The sequence below is a fragment of the Labeo rohita genome, chromosome 10 (assembly GCF_022985175.1).
Source record: "Labeo rohita strain BAU-BD-2019 chromosome 10, IGBB_LRoh.1.0, whole genome shotgun sequence".
Taxonomy (NCBI): Eukaryota; Metazoa; Chordata; class Actinopteri; order Cypriniformes; family Cyprinidae; genus Labeo; species Labeo rohita.
Window position 1 is genome coordinate 19,774,088 of NC_066878.1, and position 19,533 is coordinate 19,793,620.

General features: G+C 43.6%; 2 protein-coding genes across 3 annotated transcripts in view; one reads left to right on the top strand and one right to left on the bottom strand.

Annotated features, from left to right (window-relative positions):
- LOC127171652 (fish-egg lectin) overlaps nt 1–19,533 on the bottom strand; it is a 214,884-nt gene that overhangs the window by 43,756 nt on the left and 151,595 nt on the right. The gene's annotated exons all lie outside the window — the stretch shown is intronic.
- The window catches only part of LOC127171651 (interferon-induced very large GTPase 1-like), a 29,594-nt gene continuing 18,265 nt past the window's right edge, over nt 8,205–19,533 (top strand). Inside the window, exon 1 of the mRNA XM_051120420.1 lies at nt 8,205–8,288. Coding sequence (XP_050976377.1) covers nt 8,282–8,288 — 7 coding nt within the window. The 5' untranslated portion in view covers nt 8,205–8,281. The remainder of the gene's footprint in view (nt 8,289–19,533) is intronic.

The following is a 19,533-nucleotide window of genomic DNA, read 5'->3' on the forward strand; positions in this document are numbered from 1 at the left end:
TGTAAACGACAGGCGTAACCATAACAAAAACTATGTGTTTTAAAACGAAAATGCATTAGTATAAATGCAGCCTGAGTGATAGTTTCTACCACAGCCTGGGGAAGGCCAGAGAGGTCTACCATGTCCCATCCAGAAGCCAGATTCCATAGAGCAGGTCACAGGTGCCAAACGGTGCCCTTTTACTGAGAAAGAAGGTTCTTCCTCAGGGGAATCCTCCAGTGAGTGGCTGTCACAAGAAGCATGAAGTCGGCAAACCAGATTCAGGTGGGCCAAAACACCCACATCGGGTGGGCTGGTGCAACCAGAAGGACCTGCTCATTGTCCTTCCTGATCTTGCACAGGGTCTATGCAAGAAGGCTCACTTGATTAAGGCAGAGGGCCAACTGTATGCCAGTGCATACACAGCTGACAGTGGGAGGATTCCTTGGATGCAAAAAGGTCTACCTGATCTTTCCTGAATCGACTATAAATCAGCTGGACCCCCTGGGGATGAAATATAAAGGTAAAACAGTAGAAAAACTCAAGCAAAACTCTGCAATATGCAGTAGGATTTACATATGAAAGATGTTGCATTATTTGTCTAACAGATAATACCTGAATGACAAGATGAATGCAGTGTCTTAAAATCCTGTAAAAGCTAAGGATATTCAATGAAAACAGTTTCCAGCATTTTACAAATAACTGATACATATGCATAAAAAAAGTTTCTTTCTGCACTGCAAGTCGCGATGGCTGGTGTTGTTCATTGGTCAGGCATTGACCAATAAAATGACTTCATTTGCACCCCAGCCCTGCCCCTGGCTCTGCTCTCTTGCCTCTACATTTACAAGCACACAAATGCATTTTACTACAGGAATAACGCAAAAGGAGTAGCAATAGTCAAAGCGCTAGGATTTGTAGGATTTCTAGAGTTGTACCGACTTGATGTTGTACAGCAAAACTGAAGTGCGAAAGCAAATATGTTGTACACATTTGTATCATTTTCTTTATGTGAATGTCATTCTACACATTTGTAGCTATTAATCTGCAACTTTGACTTAAAAATACAGGTGTGTTGATCATTGTCCGTGCATGCAAATAAAAAGATTCAGCTCTCACATTCAGATCAACAAGCTCTTGAGTTTTGCTACTGTTTTACCTTCATAATGGAGTCTCTATTCTCTGGGGAGGCTGTCATGAGAGCGCAACGGCTGCATGATTTAGCTCACCCATAATGTGAATGGCGCGCAGCAATTTCAGCCGCGTCTGACTCCAGAGACTGTAAAAGCCAGTTTTCATCTTGGCAGGAGGGACAGGCTTTATTGCGCCCTTCGCCAGGAGAACCGCAATCTCCACATGCAGGACAGAGGAATCCTTGTCTGAGCGGACAGAAGTTAAAAGGATGCCTCTGAACCAGGGCGGACACTTGGTGAACTGAATCGTGTACCCAAGTCAGACCGTCCGGATCAACCCACGAGACAGACTGGGTAGCTCTAACCAGGCCCCCATTTTGCGTGCAAAAGGGATCAATGGAACAGTTATCAACGTACCCATGGCGGGGCAGCCAAAGGGTAAAAAAGGTGCCACAACCCGGGAATTGTAGCATCCTGAAGTAGAGACAGGCTGATGGATGCAGCAATTACCTGAACTTCTTGATTCCATAGAACTGGCGAACTTATGGCCTAAATCTGAGTGTGAGGAAGCAAAGCATAGCTCACAGTCCGAACTCGGTGCGATAGACCCAGAGAAGGAGAAAATTGCACTTTTTGTGAAAAGGTGGCAGCGGTGGAGAATGCCCCCGGCCATGGACTGTGAAAAGAGCCTATGAAGATAATTTGACAAATAACTGCAATTGCAGGTTTTCAAACAGAGACGGCAAAAAAGAGGCAAAACTTACAGACTGCTTTAAATTACAAGTTATTATTTTTAATCTAATAAAGGTTAAAATTGATAGCTCTCAATTATACTGTAATGTTGAATGGCTATAGTCAATGGTTAAATATTAGGGGGAATGTTATAGAGACATCAGTAGTATTTGTATCAGTAATACTGGACTTCAGTCATAAAAAAGATGCTATTAAACAAACATTAGAAATATACTGTCTTTATGTTGTTTGTATAGTAATTTGAAGATTAAATGTGAAATTATTGCAATATAAAAGTATGTTTAATTTTTTTTTTATCTTAGGAGGAATTAATAATAGTATTATTTATTTATTTTTTTAAAATAGTGTGATTATTTATTTATTTCTTTTAATAGCCCACATTTACAAATAAGCTATTTTTAGAGGTCAAATTTTAAACTGTTATAAAATAAATATTCTTGAGGCTGCAGTCAGGGTTGAAGATAAAATGATTGTATTCCTATTGATAACCCCAGGTAGGATGTGCAAATCATTTAATGTTCAGCAGAGCACAGAGCTGCACATGCTACAACACAGTACATTTGTGTGCAGCTGTAATTTACTGTATAATCCAAAAAGACCAGTAGGTAACATGATATGTTTACACAATTTAATATTTGTTCAGCTACTATATTTTGGATGTAACATATTGTAATCTCTCTTTAAATTAGACTAAAAGGCACTGGAGCTGTGAACCTGAATGAATATGAGAAGAACTGGGTCATCATATTCTGAGGATTTAAAATTAAACAACATGGGTAATTATGAGCAGTAAATGATAATTGAATAACATCAATATTCTATGCCTACTAACAGGCATATTTTAAGATTTGTGATGAAAGTTTCATTTGTTTCATTTGTTGATGAAAGTTCTTATTCCTTTCATTTTTACAGTGGAAGGAAAGGAAAGTCTACAATCAACACTGCAATCAAAAACAGTGAAAAAGACATTACTAACAGTAACCACAGCAATAACAGTAACAGCAGTTGCTGTAGTGATACATCTGGCAGGAAAAACAACATTAGTGGATACAATAGCAGGGGCAATTGCAGCAGCGATTGCAGGAGCAGGAGCAGGAGTAGGATTTTTACAGTCACTATGGGGAGCAGAAGAAAAAGCAGTAACAGCAGTTGCACAAGCTGTAGCAGGAGGGGTAGCAGGAACAGTAGCAGCAATAATATCATTAGCAGGAGCACAGTCACAAAATACATCAGCAGTAGCAGCAGCAATTGCAGGAGCCGCAACAGTAGTACTGGCAAAAACACAATTAAAAAAAATATGGGCAATTAAAAAAAATAAGCAGGCAGTTAATAAACTTTTCCAGACAGCAGCAGTAACTGGAGTATCTGGAATAGCACCGAAAGCAAAAGGAGTAGCAGCAAGAATATCAGCAACATTAGTAAAAGTAGGAAGAGCAATATTTGCCAAATTAGTAGAAGTAGCAAAATGGGTAAGAAATAAAATGCACTGGGCAAAAGGTAAACCACAATGGGCAAATATTTTTATATTATCCATAACATCAGTAATTGGAGTATTAGGATTAGCAGCAGCAGGAATATCAGTAGGATTAGCAGCAGCACCAGGAATAGTAGCAGGAACAGCAGCAGGAGCAGCAGCTGCAGGAATAACAGCAGGAGCAGGAACAGCAGCAGCAGAAATAGTTGCAAGAGTAGTAGTAGCAGGGGTAGCAGCAGCAGCAGCAGGAATAGCAGCAGCAGTAGGAATGGCTGCAAGATTAGTAGCAGCAGGAATAGTAGCACCAGGAATAGCAGCAGGAGTAGCAATAGCAGGAATGGCAGCAGGAGCAGGAGTAGCAGCAAGAATAGTAGAAATAGCAATAACAACAGCAGCAAGAATAGTAGGAGCAGGAAAAGCAGCAGGAGCAGCAGCAGCAAGAATAGTAGGAGCAGGAATAGCAGCAGGAGCAGCAGCAGCAGGAATAACAACAGCTGCAGGAATAGCAGCAGGAGCAAGAGCAGCAGCAGGAGGATTAGCAACAGCAGGAATAGCATCAAAAGAAATATTTGCAAGAGTAGCAGAAGGAGGACTAGTAGTAGCAGGAATAGCAGCAGCAGCAGTAGGAATAGCAGCAGTATTGGCAGCAGGAATAGCAGTACCAGGAATAATAGCAGGAATAGCAGCAGGAGCAGCAGCCGCAGGAGCAGGAGCAAGAATAGCAAAAGCAGGAATAGCAGCAGGAGCAGCAGCAGCAAGAATAACAGAAGCTGGAATAGCAGCAGCTGCAGGAATAGCAGCAGGAGCAGAAGCAAGAATAGCAGAAGCTGGAATAGCAGCAGGAGCAGGAGCAAGAATAGTAGCAGCAGGAATAGTAGCAGCTGCAGGAACAGCAGCAGGAGCAGGAGCAAGAATAGCAGCAGCAGGAATAGTAGCAGCTGCAGGAATAACAGCAGGAGCAGGAGCAAGAATAGCAGAAGCAGGAATAGCAGCAGGAGCAGGAGCAAGAATAGCAGCAGCAGGAATAGTAGCAGCTGCAGGAACAGCAGCAGGAGCAGGAGCAAGAATAGCAGCAGCAGGAATAGTAGCAGCTGCAGGAATAACAGCAGGAGCAGGAGCAAGAATAGCAGAAGCTGGAATAGCAGCAGGAGCAAGAATAGCAGCAGCAGGAACAGTAGCAGCTGCAGGAATAACAGCAGGAGCAGGAGCAAGAATAGCAGAAGCAGGAATAGTAGCAGCTGCAGGAATAGCAGCAGGAGCAGGAGCAAGAATAGCAGAAGCAGGAATAGCAGCGGGAGCAGGAACAAGAATAGCAGCAGCAGGAATAGTAGCAGCTGCAGGAACAGCAGCAGGAGCAGGAGCAAGAATAGCAGCAGCAGGAATAGCAGCAGCAAGAACAGCCGCAGCAAGAACAGCAGCAACAGGAATGGTATCAGGGGCAGCAGGAAAAGAAATAACAGGAGCTGAATTAATTAGTAAATTACTAGGATTATTTGGAGGGCTACGGGGAGAAAGAAGGGGAGCAGGAGCAAAATCACCTGTTTCTGGATCACAACATGGAAACCTGACACAAGCAGCAGTGATGGTAAAAGTTTATATGTTATTATGAATAATTTATCTCTACTGATGATTTCATTTATATTAATCTTCAGAATTATTGGCAACAATATTTTTAAAATGTCTATGGAGTCAGCAAAGCTGCAAATCCTTTGTTTTTACATGTATTTTTATGACCATATGCCACATCTCTGGCCACTTTTTTTTGAGCCCCTTCTCAAGTGATCTTCATTACATTTTAACTCACAAGGTGTGTTTTTGTCAAATATAGTTTTTATATAGCCTCCTCATCACATTTTAGTCTATGATTTATAAAACAATCTGTGGTAAAATGTGCTGCTCAATTTATACATGTGAGTCTGAAATGATCAAGAATTTGTTTCTGAGCTGCTCGTTTCTAATGTTGGAAAATCACACCAGCATCCATGAATATCTACAGACAGATAAATCTCCACGCATATATGGATCTCAACAGACAGACAACTCTTCACAGAAAAACAGAAATCCCCGGAGAGACAAATCTGACCAGACAAAAGAATTTCTGCAGACAAGTGAATTAAGGACTAAGGAGGCAACAAAAATTAAGCATTCTCCTCTAATGCAAGGTAAAAACAGTTTCAGCTTTTTTCGTTTGTTTTGTTTTGTTTTTACCAAGAATAATTACAAGCACACAATGCCTTCACTAGAGAATAATTACTCTTACACTTTTCCCCAGAATTATTAGATTAGTAAAATTAATTTGTTACCCAAACAAAAGTCAAGTCAAGTTACCTATAGCGCTTTTATCAATACAGACTGTGTCAAAGCAGCTTTACAGTATTAAACAGGAAAATAGTGTGTCAATAATGGAAAAGACTTTAGTAAACACTCAGTTTTTCAGTTAAAGTGGGGGGGGGGGCAGCAGTTCTCCTCTGGCCAGACAAAGCCAGCAGTTTATTCCAGGCTGCACCAGGTTTCCGTGGTCTTGAGCTGACGACCATCTAGAAAGATGGACCATTGACCATCTTCTCTGGGGCTCTGCGACTGGGGCTCTTCTAGCTGATATGGTCTCCACTGACATTCAGGGCTGTAGAGGTCATCTCTAGGTACTGATCCACCATCTGGACTGGATCCAGGTGGCTGCAAGGACCAACTGATCTGGATACAGACTGGATCTGGGTGGCTACGGTGACCTCGGAATAAGAACGAAACAGACTAATATATAGATGTTACAGAAAGTGTTCCTGGTTCTGGTTGACCTAATTAATGTAGCCTAACAATCCTTTAACTGTAATTGCCTGTAAAAGATTCTAAACTAAATATTTTAAATGAACATTTTTTTTTTGATTATATTTATTTGTCCAAATACATATATGAACCTCTGAAAATGGGGGGACTGTGTATAAAAACGGTTGTAATTCCTAAGCATTTTATGTTATATGTTTGTTCAGCCCCTTGAATTAAAGCTTAATGGGGTCATCGAATGCAAAGTTCACTTTTTCATGCTGTTTGAACATTAATGTGTGTTGACAGTGTATGTACAAGTCTACCCTATAATGATAAAAATGCATGCAGTGTTAATTAAATCAAGCTATTCTCAGATGCCTGTCGGTATGGCATCACACTGACAGAGGCCTCTCCCACGATAGTTGATTGACGTGAGTGTTTTACCTCAGATCAGCTGTAACAGTCCAACCTCCATGTTTTAATGCCAGAGCAGGGATGTAAATTAGACAAGAATATCTCCGATTGAGCGACTGAGGTGTTGTGTTTCTGGATGTAATAATGAACATAGTGGTCGTCATTTACTCCTGACATCTGAGTAATGCAGTAGATTACGTTTGTTTGTGAAGGGAATGCAGCTCCCGATCTACATAAATCTGTCTATGTTCGCGTAAATTATTCGTGATCCAGCTTCAGTTACAGCAGAAGTGAGTATAAGGTTTTTTTTTTTTTTATGAATCTTTGTGATCGCCTTTCCTATTAACGTGCTAGTTAGCAAGTTTAGTGGCTAAACACGGCTAAATGTGGCTAAAGTAAACAGGCTCATCACTCCACAGAGAGAAAAGAGGGGCAGGGCAAGCAGAGCTCATTTGCATTTAAAGGAACAATCCCTCAGAATGGGATATTTTTGCAGAGCTAAAAATAGGTAAAAAGGGTGTTGTTTTGCACAACCACTGAGAACTATTAACTAAAGTATATTATAGACTTTTGATTAAGACCCTAAAGAATCATCAACTTGTGGAAAATGGGTTTCCGATGACCCCTTTAAAGTCTGCACTTCAGGTTCATCTTGATAGTTTCATTTTAATTCTATTTTGTTGGCATACAGAGCCGGAAATATGAAAATTGTGGGGTTTTTTTATACTTTCTCTCATCATGTAACATGCACTCATTTTGAACAAACTCAATCCTGACTGGCCAACAATAATATACTAAATTTCAACAGAACATCTTATTTGTTGTATTTCATTTAGTAATTTATGCAAACAATATTTTTTTCAAAAAATCTTTTAAAAACGAATTCTTCATTTATCCCAACTTTTTAAGGAAAAAAATCCAAATGCCTCTCTTCTTTTCCTAATTAGATCAGTATCACTTTCTCTTACTGGAATTTGTTATATGTTTGGCAGCAGCAGCAGCAGGAACAGCAGCAGTAGGAATAGCAGGAGCTGGATTAATCAGTAAATTACTAGGAATATTTGGAGGGCTACGGAGAGGAAGAAGGGGAGCTGAAGCACAATCAGCCATTTCTGGATCACAACACGGAAAACAGACACAAGCAGCAGTGATGGTAAACATTCAGATTTTATCATAAATACGTTTTTTTTCTATTCATTATTAAACTTATATTAATCTTCAAAATTATTGCCAACTGGTATCACATTATGCCACAACATTTTGAAGCTGACTATGGTGCCAGCAAAACTGCAAATCCTTTGTTTTTACCTTTATTTTTATGACCATTTCCCACATCTCTGACCACTTTTTTTGTGCCCCTACACAAGGGAACTTTATTACATTTGAACTCACAAAACGTGTTTTTGTCAAATATAGTTTTTACCTGCTCCTTCTTTCAATAACAACCTCTGCATCACATTTTGATCTATGATTTATAAAACAATCTGTACTAAAAACGTACTGCTCAAATTGTTCATACAAGTATGTGAAATGATCAAGGATTTTGTCTCTGAGCTGCTCATTTCTGATGTTGCAAACTCACCCCAGCATCCATGAATTTCTACAGACAGATAAACCTCAATGCATTTATGGATCTCCACAGACAGGCAACTCTTCACAGACAAATAGATATGCCCAGGGAGACAAATCTGACCAGACGGATGAAGCTCTGCAGACAAGCAAATTAGGGACAAAGGAGACAACAGAAACTGAGCAGTCTGCTCTAATGCAAGGTAAAAACAGTTTTAGTTCAGACTTTGTACAATAGTTGTTCTTTGTATTTCAGATTTATTATTATTGTTTTAGGGTTTCTGTTTTGTTTTATTTTGTTACTGAGAAAAAATATAAACAAACAAAGTTCCTTCACCAGGGAAGGATCCAGCAAAATAGTGTACTCTTAAACTTTTCCCCAGAATTATTAGACAAGTCAAATGAATTTGTTGTCAAATGAATATGGGCACAGCAGGGAGAAAACAACATAAACAGTCCAAGGGGTGTTACATTACTCCCCCCTCCTGGAAGGCGCGACTTCGCGCCATGGAAAAAACGAAAACAAAGGAGTGAATGTGGGATGGCAACAGAAAGTCATGGTCAGGGGGACTAAGGTGGAGGACGGACTCCCGGGAGGGGGACAACAAACAAAGTCCATTGTGGAGACGACGGAGGGAGGAGCCAAGGAGGAGACAGAAGGGACCCGGAGCAGGAGGAGCCAAGTGAGACCCAGGCCACAGCCATGATGGTAGCCCACGGTGGAGCCGACGGAGGGAGGAGCCATGGTGGAGGAAGGGCTGATGACTCCAGATGCCCTGACCGCCCTGATGCCGATGGAGACTGGCAGACCCGCGGCGAGCGGGCTGAGGGTGAGCTGAGGGGCTGTCAGGAGGTAACGGTGGCGGGACTGTGGCAGCAGAGACAATAGATGGAGATAACAGAGGGAGGGTGGGTGGGAAATCCAAGCAGTCAGGTAGTTTAGATGATGGTGGAAGAAGAGTGGGCATGTCTTCATCTACATCTCCAAAGAAATCAGACAAGTCTTGTTCCAGAGCTAATAGTCCCAGATCCTGGCATTGCTCACCCTCAGCGGCAGTGCAGTGGGCGGTGCTGTCCTAAGCACCCTCACGCCCATCTGGAACATCCACCCTAGTGGGCTCTGTGGCCGGCTCTCGCACCTGGTCAGACTCGATAAGCTCAGGCTCCGTAGCGATTTCTTGCACTGTCACTCCCAGTGATGATGGCTCTGTTGCTCTCCGCTCTGGCTCTCCGTCTGCGGTGGGCTCGGGCTCTGGCTTTACGAGTTGGGGTGTTGTTTGGCTTGGCTCTGGGTCTGGAGTGGGACTGGTGTCATCCTCCACGGTCCGCAAAGATCTGCTGGACACCAGCACCCACTCAATATAGGCGGCGAGGCTCTCTCGAGGACCATCCCTGGACAGCTGCGCTCGTGTGGTGGGGTTAAGTCCGTTTCGATAAAATGAGCAAAGGCTGCTGTCCAGGTAGTGTGTCATGGGGGCGAGGAACAAAGTCTTTGGTGTGGTCCTCGAGAGAGCGATTCCCCTGCTCCAGGAGGAGGCGAAAGGCAGGATGATCCATAACAGAGGGTATAAACAGAAAATAAAACACTGAATGAAAACAAAAAGAAAATGTAGGGAAAACGCCACTTAACTTATGTTGTTCCAATCTTCTGTCACGACTGTGTGTATAGAGAAGGCACACGAAGACAAGAGTAACACAACAGGTATTTTAATTACTTCAAACAGGTAAATCCAAGAAGGCAGGTGAACACACAGCAAAACAACCTTAAGGTCAGACACAAACACAGAACTGAATACAACTTATAAAGGGTGGCTAATGATACACAAACAGGTGAGGCAAGTTAACTAATTAGGACACAACGAGGGCAGGAAGAACCAAATATGGGCACAGCTGGGAGAAACCAACATAAACTGTCCAAGGGGTGTTAGAGTCATATTGTATTAATTCCCTAATAACGTATTTTATTAACTAATAGTGTAAACTAATGTGTTAATTACCACAATGGGTTGAAGACACACATTTCATTTTCCAGTTGTCTGCTTTAATCATTAGCTAATGATTTGCATCATTCAAGATATCATTATATTACGACTTTACTTGTTGAGGCACAGAACTATTAAGTAATTGTTAAGTAATACGTCATTGCGGTTATGAATTTAGTAGGGCTGTTTTCGACTAAGGATTTTCATAGTCGAATCTGATTCGTTCGATTTTGCCGTAGTCGACTGATAGTCGAACCTTTTTTTTTTTTTTTAGATAGCAGCTAGATTTTTTCCATTTCAAACAAAAGAGTTAAAAAAAACTAAAAGAAAAACATGGTGTGTAACAAATACCTTTTATTCATTTAAAGCCAGAAGAACAAAACATATCACACATATATCAAACATCAGAAAAGTTAAAATAGGAACAAATTTCTTCAAAAACAACAACGTGCCAAAACATGCCTTTATCTCTCACTTATGAACCTATTTCTTGGCTTTTAATTCACAGTTCACACTCGGGAATCGGGATAAAATAAATAAATAAAATTAAACTTAGCGCAACAGCCTGGCACTAGTCCAAAATGTCATAAACATTTTTCAAAATACAATAAACCTGTCTGAATAAATAAAAACAATTACACAACAACGAAAATAAACATAGGCCACAGTTCACACTCGGGAATCGGGATAAAATAAATAAATAAAATTAAACTTAGCGCAACAGCCTGGCACTAGTCCAAAAAAAAGTCATAAACATTTTTCAAAATACAATAAACCTGTCTGAATAAATAAAAACAATACCACAACAACGAAAATAAACATAGGCCACAGTTCACACTCGGGAATCGGGATAAAATAAATAAATAAAATTAAACTTAGCGCAACAGCCTGGCACTAGTCCAAATTCAAAATGTCATAAACATTTTTCAAAATACAATAAACCTGCCTGAATAAATAAAAACAATTACACAACAACTAAAATAAATATAGGCCTAATATAAGTCATAATCGAATGGGCTTCAGAAAGTGCAAATGCAGCAAAAAAAAGAAAAAAAGAAAAAGGAAAGGATGTCTTCGTTGCTGCGCTTCGTGCGCAGCCTTCAGCTTAAGTTCACATTGTCCCAAATGAAAAAGAAAAAAAAAAAACTTCTTCACATATGAAACGTGTTCTAGGCTACTGCACCTGTGGTTGTCTGATTCTTCTGAAGTTGTGTGCAAGGAAAACCAGCTTGTTCACGTTGGTCGGGAAAAGGGCGCTCCTTGATTTATTGGCAATGAAACCCGCCTTTGAAAAAATCCTCTCTGATGGCATGGAAGTGGAGGGGATGCTGTGAAATCTCTTAGCAACTCTTGACAACTTGGGATATCTATCCTCGTTTTTCTTCCACCATTCCAGGGGGCCTCCGTTGCATTTAGTGAAGTCCTTCAAATAGACCTTCATCTCGCTCGTCTCATCTTGTTCCTCCTCATCTTCATCACTGGCCAGCAGCATAGCCATTACAGCGTCCTGTTTTGGGGCAGTAGGCCCAGGATCCACCGTGTCACTTTCCTCCTGGCAAGACCTGTCAGTTAGACTTTCAGCTAGTTCTGCCACCACTGAATATGCCTCATCTCTTTGGTCATCGGAGAGAAAGGAGAGCTTCTTGAAGCGCGGGTCAAGCACCGCCGCACTGATGTAAACACTTATTTCCAGTCCTGGCCCTTTAAGCTCCCATCGCCTGTCCATCTCATCGGACAGCGTAGTCTTGATGATCTTTGTGGTTCGACTGTCGTCCTCATGCACCACCAAATGTCTTTTTTAATATTCATAAGCATGGGGACAGTGGCAGACAGGGATGCATTATTTTCTTGGGACAAAAGCTCTGTCAGAGTGATCATCGGTTTAAGAACAGCGACAATGTCCTCTGCTGTGCGCCACTGTGATGTGGATAGCTCCAGGTCACGATCGGACCGTTTGCTCACACTCTCATCTGTGAGCACGGCTGAAACTGGCCCCTTCTGTTCTATCAAGCGATCGAGCATCAAATAAACAGAGTTCCAACGGGTAACAACATCCTGCACCAGTTTATGCAGGGGCACATTCTGTTGTTTCTGTTGTTCTTGTAGTGCTGTGGTGGCCTTTGCGCTTTTTTTAAAATGAGAAACCAAGCGCCTTGCTGCAGCAACGGTGCGGCAAATGGGGTCCTGCTTCAGAGCGCTGTTTATGCAGAGTTGTAATGTGTGGCCCGCGCAGCGCACTCCTTTCATCTTTCCCCAGCGGGGCTGCTGGACCAACTGGTTGGTGCACGCAACCATGTTTGCTGCGTTATCATGAACCACAGAAACGATCTTGCTACTTGGAATGTCCCACTCACAAATGATCTCCGTCAGTTCTCGTGCAATGTGATCAGCTGTGTGACTGTCCTCTATTTTTTTTGTTTCTAAAACGAAACTCTCCAGTCGCCAGTCTCCGGTGATGAAATGTGACGTGACTGTGAGATAAGCTTCCATCTGAAGTGAGGTCCAGATATCAGTTGTGAAACTGACAGCTTCACAGTCCTGTATAGCCATGTAAATGTCTGACCGTATCGATAGATATTTTGTGTGCACGACATCCATCACTGTAGCTCTTGTAGGGACGGTGTAGCCTGGCTCAAGTGTGCGCAAGAGTTCTTTAAATCCCTCACCCTCAACAATGCGCACAGGCCTCATATCAAGTGCCACAAACTCCGCAATCTTTTCAGTAATTTCCTTTTTTCTCTTCTCTGAAAGTGGTGGTCTCAAATCAATTTTTTTTTGCGTTAATCTCGGGGCCGCCGCTGATGCAGACGTGCTGCCTGAGCTGTCGTCATGAAACTGCGGGTGTAACCGTTTCAAATGATAAGCCATGTTGGTTGTCGTCGTGTGATATGAAAGAAGCTGCTGACACAACTTGCACTTAACTTTCTTTGGGTCATCTTTAACCTTCTCGAAATACTCCCACACTTTTGATGATTTTTTAGAAGCCATTGTGAGCCAATAAATCCGTAAATGCTAACAAATGCGGTCCGGACGTTACAGGCCTGTAGTGTGCTGCTTCTCATTGGTTACATAACACTTTCCTACTATTCGACTATGAGGTTCATAGTCGAATCAGACGTCTACGAATCGAATCGTCGAATCCTCGACTATTAGAAGTCAGCCCTAGAATTTAGAATTAGTTAGGTAGTCATGTACCTCAACAAGTAGTCAAAACATAATGATATCTTAGCAAATAATTAGTTAATGTGTTCACGGTATGTGTGTGTGTGCGTGTTTGTTCACTACTCACTACTGTGTGTGTGCACTTGGATGGGTTAAATGCAGAGCACAAATTCCGAGTATAGGTCACCATACTTGGCCACACCATCAATACCACGACTGAGGTGAGTCCCTTGAGCAAGGCACCGATCCCCCAACTGCTCCTCGGGCACTGCATATGGCTGCCCACTGCTCCAGGTGTGTGTTCATGGTGTGTGTGTTTGTTCACTACCCACTACTGTGTGTGTGCACTTGGATGGGTTAAATGCAGAGCACAAATTCTGAGTATGGGTCACCATACTTGGTCACGTCCTTTCCGTCCTTCCTTCCTTCCTTCCTTAATTAAAGCAGACAGCTGGAAGTTGAAATGCATGGCTTCAACTCATGAAAATGCATGGCTCAGAACTCAATACTTGTGATTATCTGTGCCTTAGTTAAGCATGAATTAATGCATATTTGTGCACACGTATTATAAAGTGTTACCTTTAATCACTGCTGTGTGTGCAATTTATTGTAATGCTTATTTTCTCATTTGGTCAAAACAAAAGTGGCACACATGTTACATGTTAAGATGACAATATCTGGAGAAAATTCTTATTTGGGTCATATATTCCAAGACGTATGCTAGAATCTGTGATTAACAGCCACACATATACCTCAAAACATTACATTAATCCACGCTGGAGCTCTGTTTCTCAAACAACCTGTTTGAGAAATTCCAGTCTGGTTCCTGCTCTGGCCACAGCACTGAAACAGCTCTGGTCAGGTCACGAATAACCTGCTGATGGCAGCAGATGCTGGTTCCCTATCTCTTCTCATTCTTCTGGATTTGACTGCAGCATTTGACATTGTGGATCTCAAAAGTCTTCTGCATCATTTATGTCACAACATCTCAAGGCTCGGTGCTCAGCCCCACCCTGTTTATTCTATATATGCCCTCCCCTGAAGGACATAAAGGCATGGATAAGCCAAATCTTCTGGAGCTGAACAGCTCAAAGACTGATACAATTTTAGTAGCCACCCCACACCAGTTCCAGACATCTGTTATTTCCAGCATTACTTTTTCTGGCCAAAACATTCCACTCTTAACATCAGTTATCAACTTGGGTGTTAGAATGGATTCTCATCTGACCTTTGGTGCTCACGTTAAACATCTGTGCAACACTTCCTTATTTCATTTTAGGAATATTTCTAGACTTCACCCTATGCTCACTCTTGCAGATTCATTAAAAGCTTGTCCATGCCTTTGTCTCCTCCAGGCTGGACTACTGTAAAGTGCTCCTCATTGGATCCCTGGCTAAAGTCTACAGAAACTGCAATAAATTCAGAACAGTGCTGCTAGATCCTGATGAGGGTACACAATATGACCATATCACCCCCATTCTCAAATCACTACACTGGCTTCCTGTTTCATTAGGATTGTTTATAAGGTCTCCCTCCTTATTCATCAGTGCATCCATGGTGACACCCCATCATATCTCAAGAAATTTCTCACTCTACAAACTTATAAACTGTAACGAAGGCGCTGAGGCGGCGTTAGAATCCATATGCAGAGGTTTATTGTACAAAGCAGCAAACATACACGTAAAACCAGGCAATGGGTCGTTAACCAGAAAGCAGTCCACTCTTTCGACAGTCCAAGGGTAATCCGTAAATCGTAGTGAGAAAGCCAGGCAATAAGGTCAAACCTTGATATCAGTCCACACAGTTCATTAATCCAGAAAGGGTAATCCAAGAAATCGGTAGTCAGAAAACGAGGCAGAATCATAAACGTGCAAACAAATCAGAGTAATCAGAAAACGCTTGGTAAGGCAGGTAAACTGGCAATACTTCGCAATGTGTGAGCACATGGTGAGTCCTTAAATACTGCCAAACAGGAAGTAGCAGTAGAAGCAGCAGAGGGAGCGCGCAGTCAGTATTCGGGTGATGGCTCCCTCTGCTGGCTTGGCATTACAGAACCCCTCCCTCTAGGAGCGACTCCTGGAGCTCGACGAGGACGTCCCCGTGGTCGTGGTGCTGGACGGTCGGGTCTGGCTCGGTGGAATTCCTCTATGAGAGACGGATCCAGAATGTCGCTGGCGGCTACCCATGACCTCTCCTCAGGTCTATAGCCCTCCCAGTCCACCAAATATTGGAGCTGACCCCCTCCGCGCCGAGAGTCCAGCAACTCCTTCACCTGATATGCAGGCAAGCCGTCCACTTCCAGGGGTGGCGGCGGTTCTGGGGCCATCTGGCCGGGGTCAGCCTCCGGGTGGACCGGTTTGAGGAGCGATACATGGAAGGAGGGAGAGATACGGTAGTTAGGAGGAAGCTCAAGCTGGTATGTAACTTCATTAATTCGTTTAAGAATTTTAAATGGGCCTACATACCTTGGGCTGAGCTTCCTGCTGGGCAGCCGCAGCTTGATGTCCCGTGTAGAGAGCCAGACCCGCTGTCCAGGTTGGTAGGGAGGGTGTGGCAGGCGGCGTCTGTTGGCCTGAATCTCCTGATTCCTTACAGCCCGCTGGAGACGCACATGGGCACTGTCCCACACCCTCTCGCTACGCTTAATCCAGTCATCGACTGCCGGCACTGAAGACGGTTCACCTGACCACGGGAACATCGGCGGCTGAAACCCCAGGACACACTGAAAGGGGGTGAGGCCTGTAGAGGAATGGGTGAGTGAATTTTGGGCATATTCAGCCCAGGGGAGAAACTCTGACCATCTGTGTTGCTCACGACTGCAATAGGTGCGAAGATATCGACCGATCTCCTGATTTAATCTCTCCACCTGGCCATTACTCTGAGGATGGTAACCTGAGGTGAGACTGACATTAATGTCGAGTTGCTTGCAGAAGGCTTTCCAGACTTGGGATGTGAACTGAGTTCCTCTGTCGCTTACAATGTCCTCAGGTAAGCCATAGACACGGAAGACATGGTGGAAGAGGGCTAAGGCAGTTTCCATGGCTGTGGGGAGACCTTTCAAAGGAATTAAACGGCAGGATTTGGAAAAACGATCGATGATTACCAGTATGGCTGTGAACTCCTGGGAAGGTGGCAGGTCAGTGACGAAATCGATTGATAGATGGGACCAGGGCGTTGTGGAATAGGTAAGGGCTGGAGTAGACCTGACGGTAGTTCCTTGGGGGTCTTAGATTTAGCACAGATCTGGCAGGATTTGACATAGGTAGCGGTGTCTTTGGTCATGGATGGCCACCAGAATGAGTTCTTTAGGAGATGTAGAGTTCGTGATATACCTGGGTGGCCAGCACTGAGAGAGGTGTGGACCCATTGGAGTACTTGGTGACGCATTTCTTGAGGTACGTAGTGCTTATTAGGTGGACATTGTGGTGGTGGTGGATCTTGATCGTGTCTGCGTTGGATTTCCTCCATGATATCCCATGAGACAGGGGCCAGAATGACGGTGGGTGGAAGGATGGGTTCCGGTGGATGAGTGTCTAGATGAGGATCATGTTGCCGGGAGAGAGCATCTGCCTTGCTATTTTTGCTGCCTGGTCGGTAAGTGACTGTGAAGTTAAACCGGGTGAAAAAGAGAGCCCATCAAGCCTGGCGTGGATTTAGTCTCTTTGCACCTTTGATATACTCGAGGTTCTTGTGGTCTGTGATTACTTGGAAGGGATGACGAGCGCCCTCCAGCCAGTGTCGCCACTCTTCGATAGCTGCTTTCATGGACAACAGCTCCTTGTTTCCAACGTCGTAATTTCGTTCGGCACTGGTGAGTTTTCTGGAGTAGAAGGCGCAAGGATGGAGTTTGCCTGGTTGACCATGACGTTGAGAGAGAATGGCTCCAATTCCACAGTCCGATGCATCCACCTCCACGACAAACGGTAATTCGGGATTGGGGTGCTTCAGAATAGGAGCTGACGTGAGACTTGTCTTGAGTGCGGAAAACGCTCGATCTGCCTCCTCTGTCCAACAGAGTTTCTTGGGTTTGTTCTTTAACAGTGAGGTAAGAGGAGCAGCTATGGTGCTATAATTACGTATGAATCGTCGGTAGAAATTTGCGAAGCCCAGAAATCTCTGAAGCTCCTTAATGGTTGAGGCCAACCTGTGACTGCCTGAATCTTCATGGGATCCATCTTGACCCCCTGGTGACTGACCTCATAGCCCAGGAAGGATGTCTGGTGGACGTGGAATTCACATTTCTCTGCCTTGACATACAATTGGTTATCCAGTAGACGGGATAAGACTGCATGCACGTGAGTGATGTGTTCTGTCTCTGACTTGGAGTAAATCAGGATATCGTCAATGTAGGCGATTACAAACTTGTTCATGAAGTCCTTCAGAATTTCATTTATGAATGACTGAAATACAGCTGGGGCGTTGGCTAACCCATACGGCATCACCTGATATTCGTAGTGCCCCCTAGTGGTGAGAAATGCAGTCTTCCATTCATCTCCTTCCTTGATCCTGATGAGGTTATATGCACTTCGTAAGTCAAGTTTGGTGTAAATGGTGGCTTCCCGCAGTTGTTCTAGAGCCGGGGGTACAAGAGGCAATGGGTAACGGAACTTTATTGTGACGTTGTTGAGTCCACGGTAATCAATGCACGGCCTCAGACCTCCATCCTTCTTGGCTACGAAGAAGCCTGCTGCTGCGGGGGATGTTGATGCACGGATGAAACCTGATTCTAGTGCTTCCTCAATGTACTCCTCCATAGCCTGGTCCTCCATTCTAGACAACGGGTACACCTTACTCTTAGGTGGCATGGCGTTCGGCAGCAGGTCAATGGCACAGTCCCATGGCCGGTGTGGAGGGAGTAAGGTAGCCTTGGTTTTGCTGAAAACTTCTGATAGATCTTGATACTGCTCAGGAATGGAGATTTTTACCTTCGTGTCTGGACTTTCAATGCTTGTGGTGAGACAGGGTTGTGGTTGAGCAGGAAGACAGTTCCTTAAACAGAAATGTGACCAGTGAGTTAATTCCCCTTGATTCCACGAGATGGCAGGATCATGGATGGAGAGCCAGGGGAATCCGAGGATAATCTCATACTTGGGTGAATCAACCACATACAGGGTAATGTTCTCCTGATGAAGTAATCCAACCTGCAGTTTCACTGTCTTGGTTTGATGGTGGATGCCATGGTCGATGAGAGTATCATTGATGGCTTTGATTCGAATGGGCGGGATGCATGGTTGAGTTGGAATGTTGAATTTTTCTACGATGTCCTTATTGATGATGTTCAACGCAGCCCCAGAGTCAATCATCGCTGTCAGATCAAGAGAGAGGGTATCAGTTCTTATGGTAACCGGCAGTGTCAAAGATTTGTATTGTAATATGGAGAGGTTTTGGATATTTACCTTTGAGGAGGTCTTGGATTTGAGTGGACATCCAGTGCTACGGTGGCCTGGTTCACCGCAGTAAAAGCACAGGTGATTTTGACGGCGTCGAGTACGTTCCTCCTCAGATAATCGTGAAGCGTTTATTTGCATGGGTTCGATCGGTACTTGTTCTGTTACTGAGCTGGAGCTCGGGGAGTTGCGATGATAACTCTTGGCTGAGCGTTGTTTGGGTGTCTGCCTCATGAGATTATCAAGTTTAATGGCGAGGTTAACCAGTTCTGAGAATGATGAATTCTCTCGTCGGCAGGCGAGCTCAGTTTGTAAATCACTGTTCAAACTGTTGTAAAAGACGGCTTTGAGAGAAACATCATTCCATCCGCTCTGAGCTGCTAGAGTACGAAACTCAATGGCGTAATCAGCTGCGGTGCAGTTGCCTTGACGAGCGTGAATGATTTGATTCGAAATATCCCTGCCCCCTGCGGGATATTTGAATACTTCCTGAATTTGTTGCAAGAAATAGTCAACAGATCGCTTAAACTGTGAGTCGGCATCCCATACCGCTGAAGCCCAATCGAGAGCCCTCCCTGTGAGCAGTGTCATGAGAAACGCACATCTTTTCTCTTCAGATTCAAATCGTTCGAATTGATAATCAAAATACTGTTTCACTTGTCGAATAAACCCTTTGCATTGCTCAGCTGTGCCATCGAATTTGGTAGGGAGAGCAAAGCTTACCGTAGAAGGCATTGGTGGATGGGGGGCTTGCACGTAGTGTGTCAGATGTTCGTTGACAAACTGCAGCTTCGTAAGCTGTTCTTGATAATTCTTTAGGAGTTCGCTCTGATAAGCAAACGCTGCTTGCAAGTTGGAGACCTCCGCTGGATTCAAGGGAGGCGAAGTATTCTGTAACGAAGGCGCTGAGGCGGCGT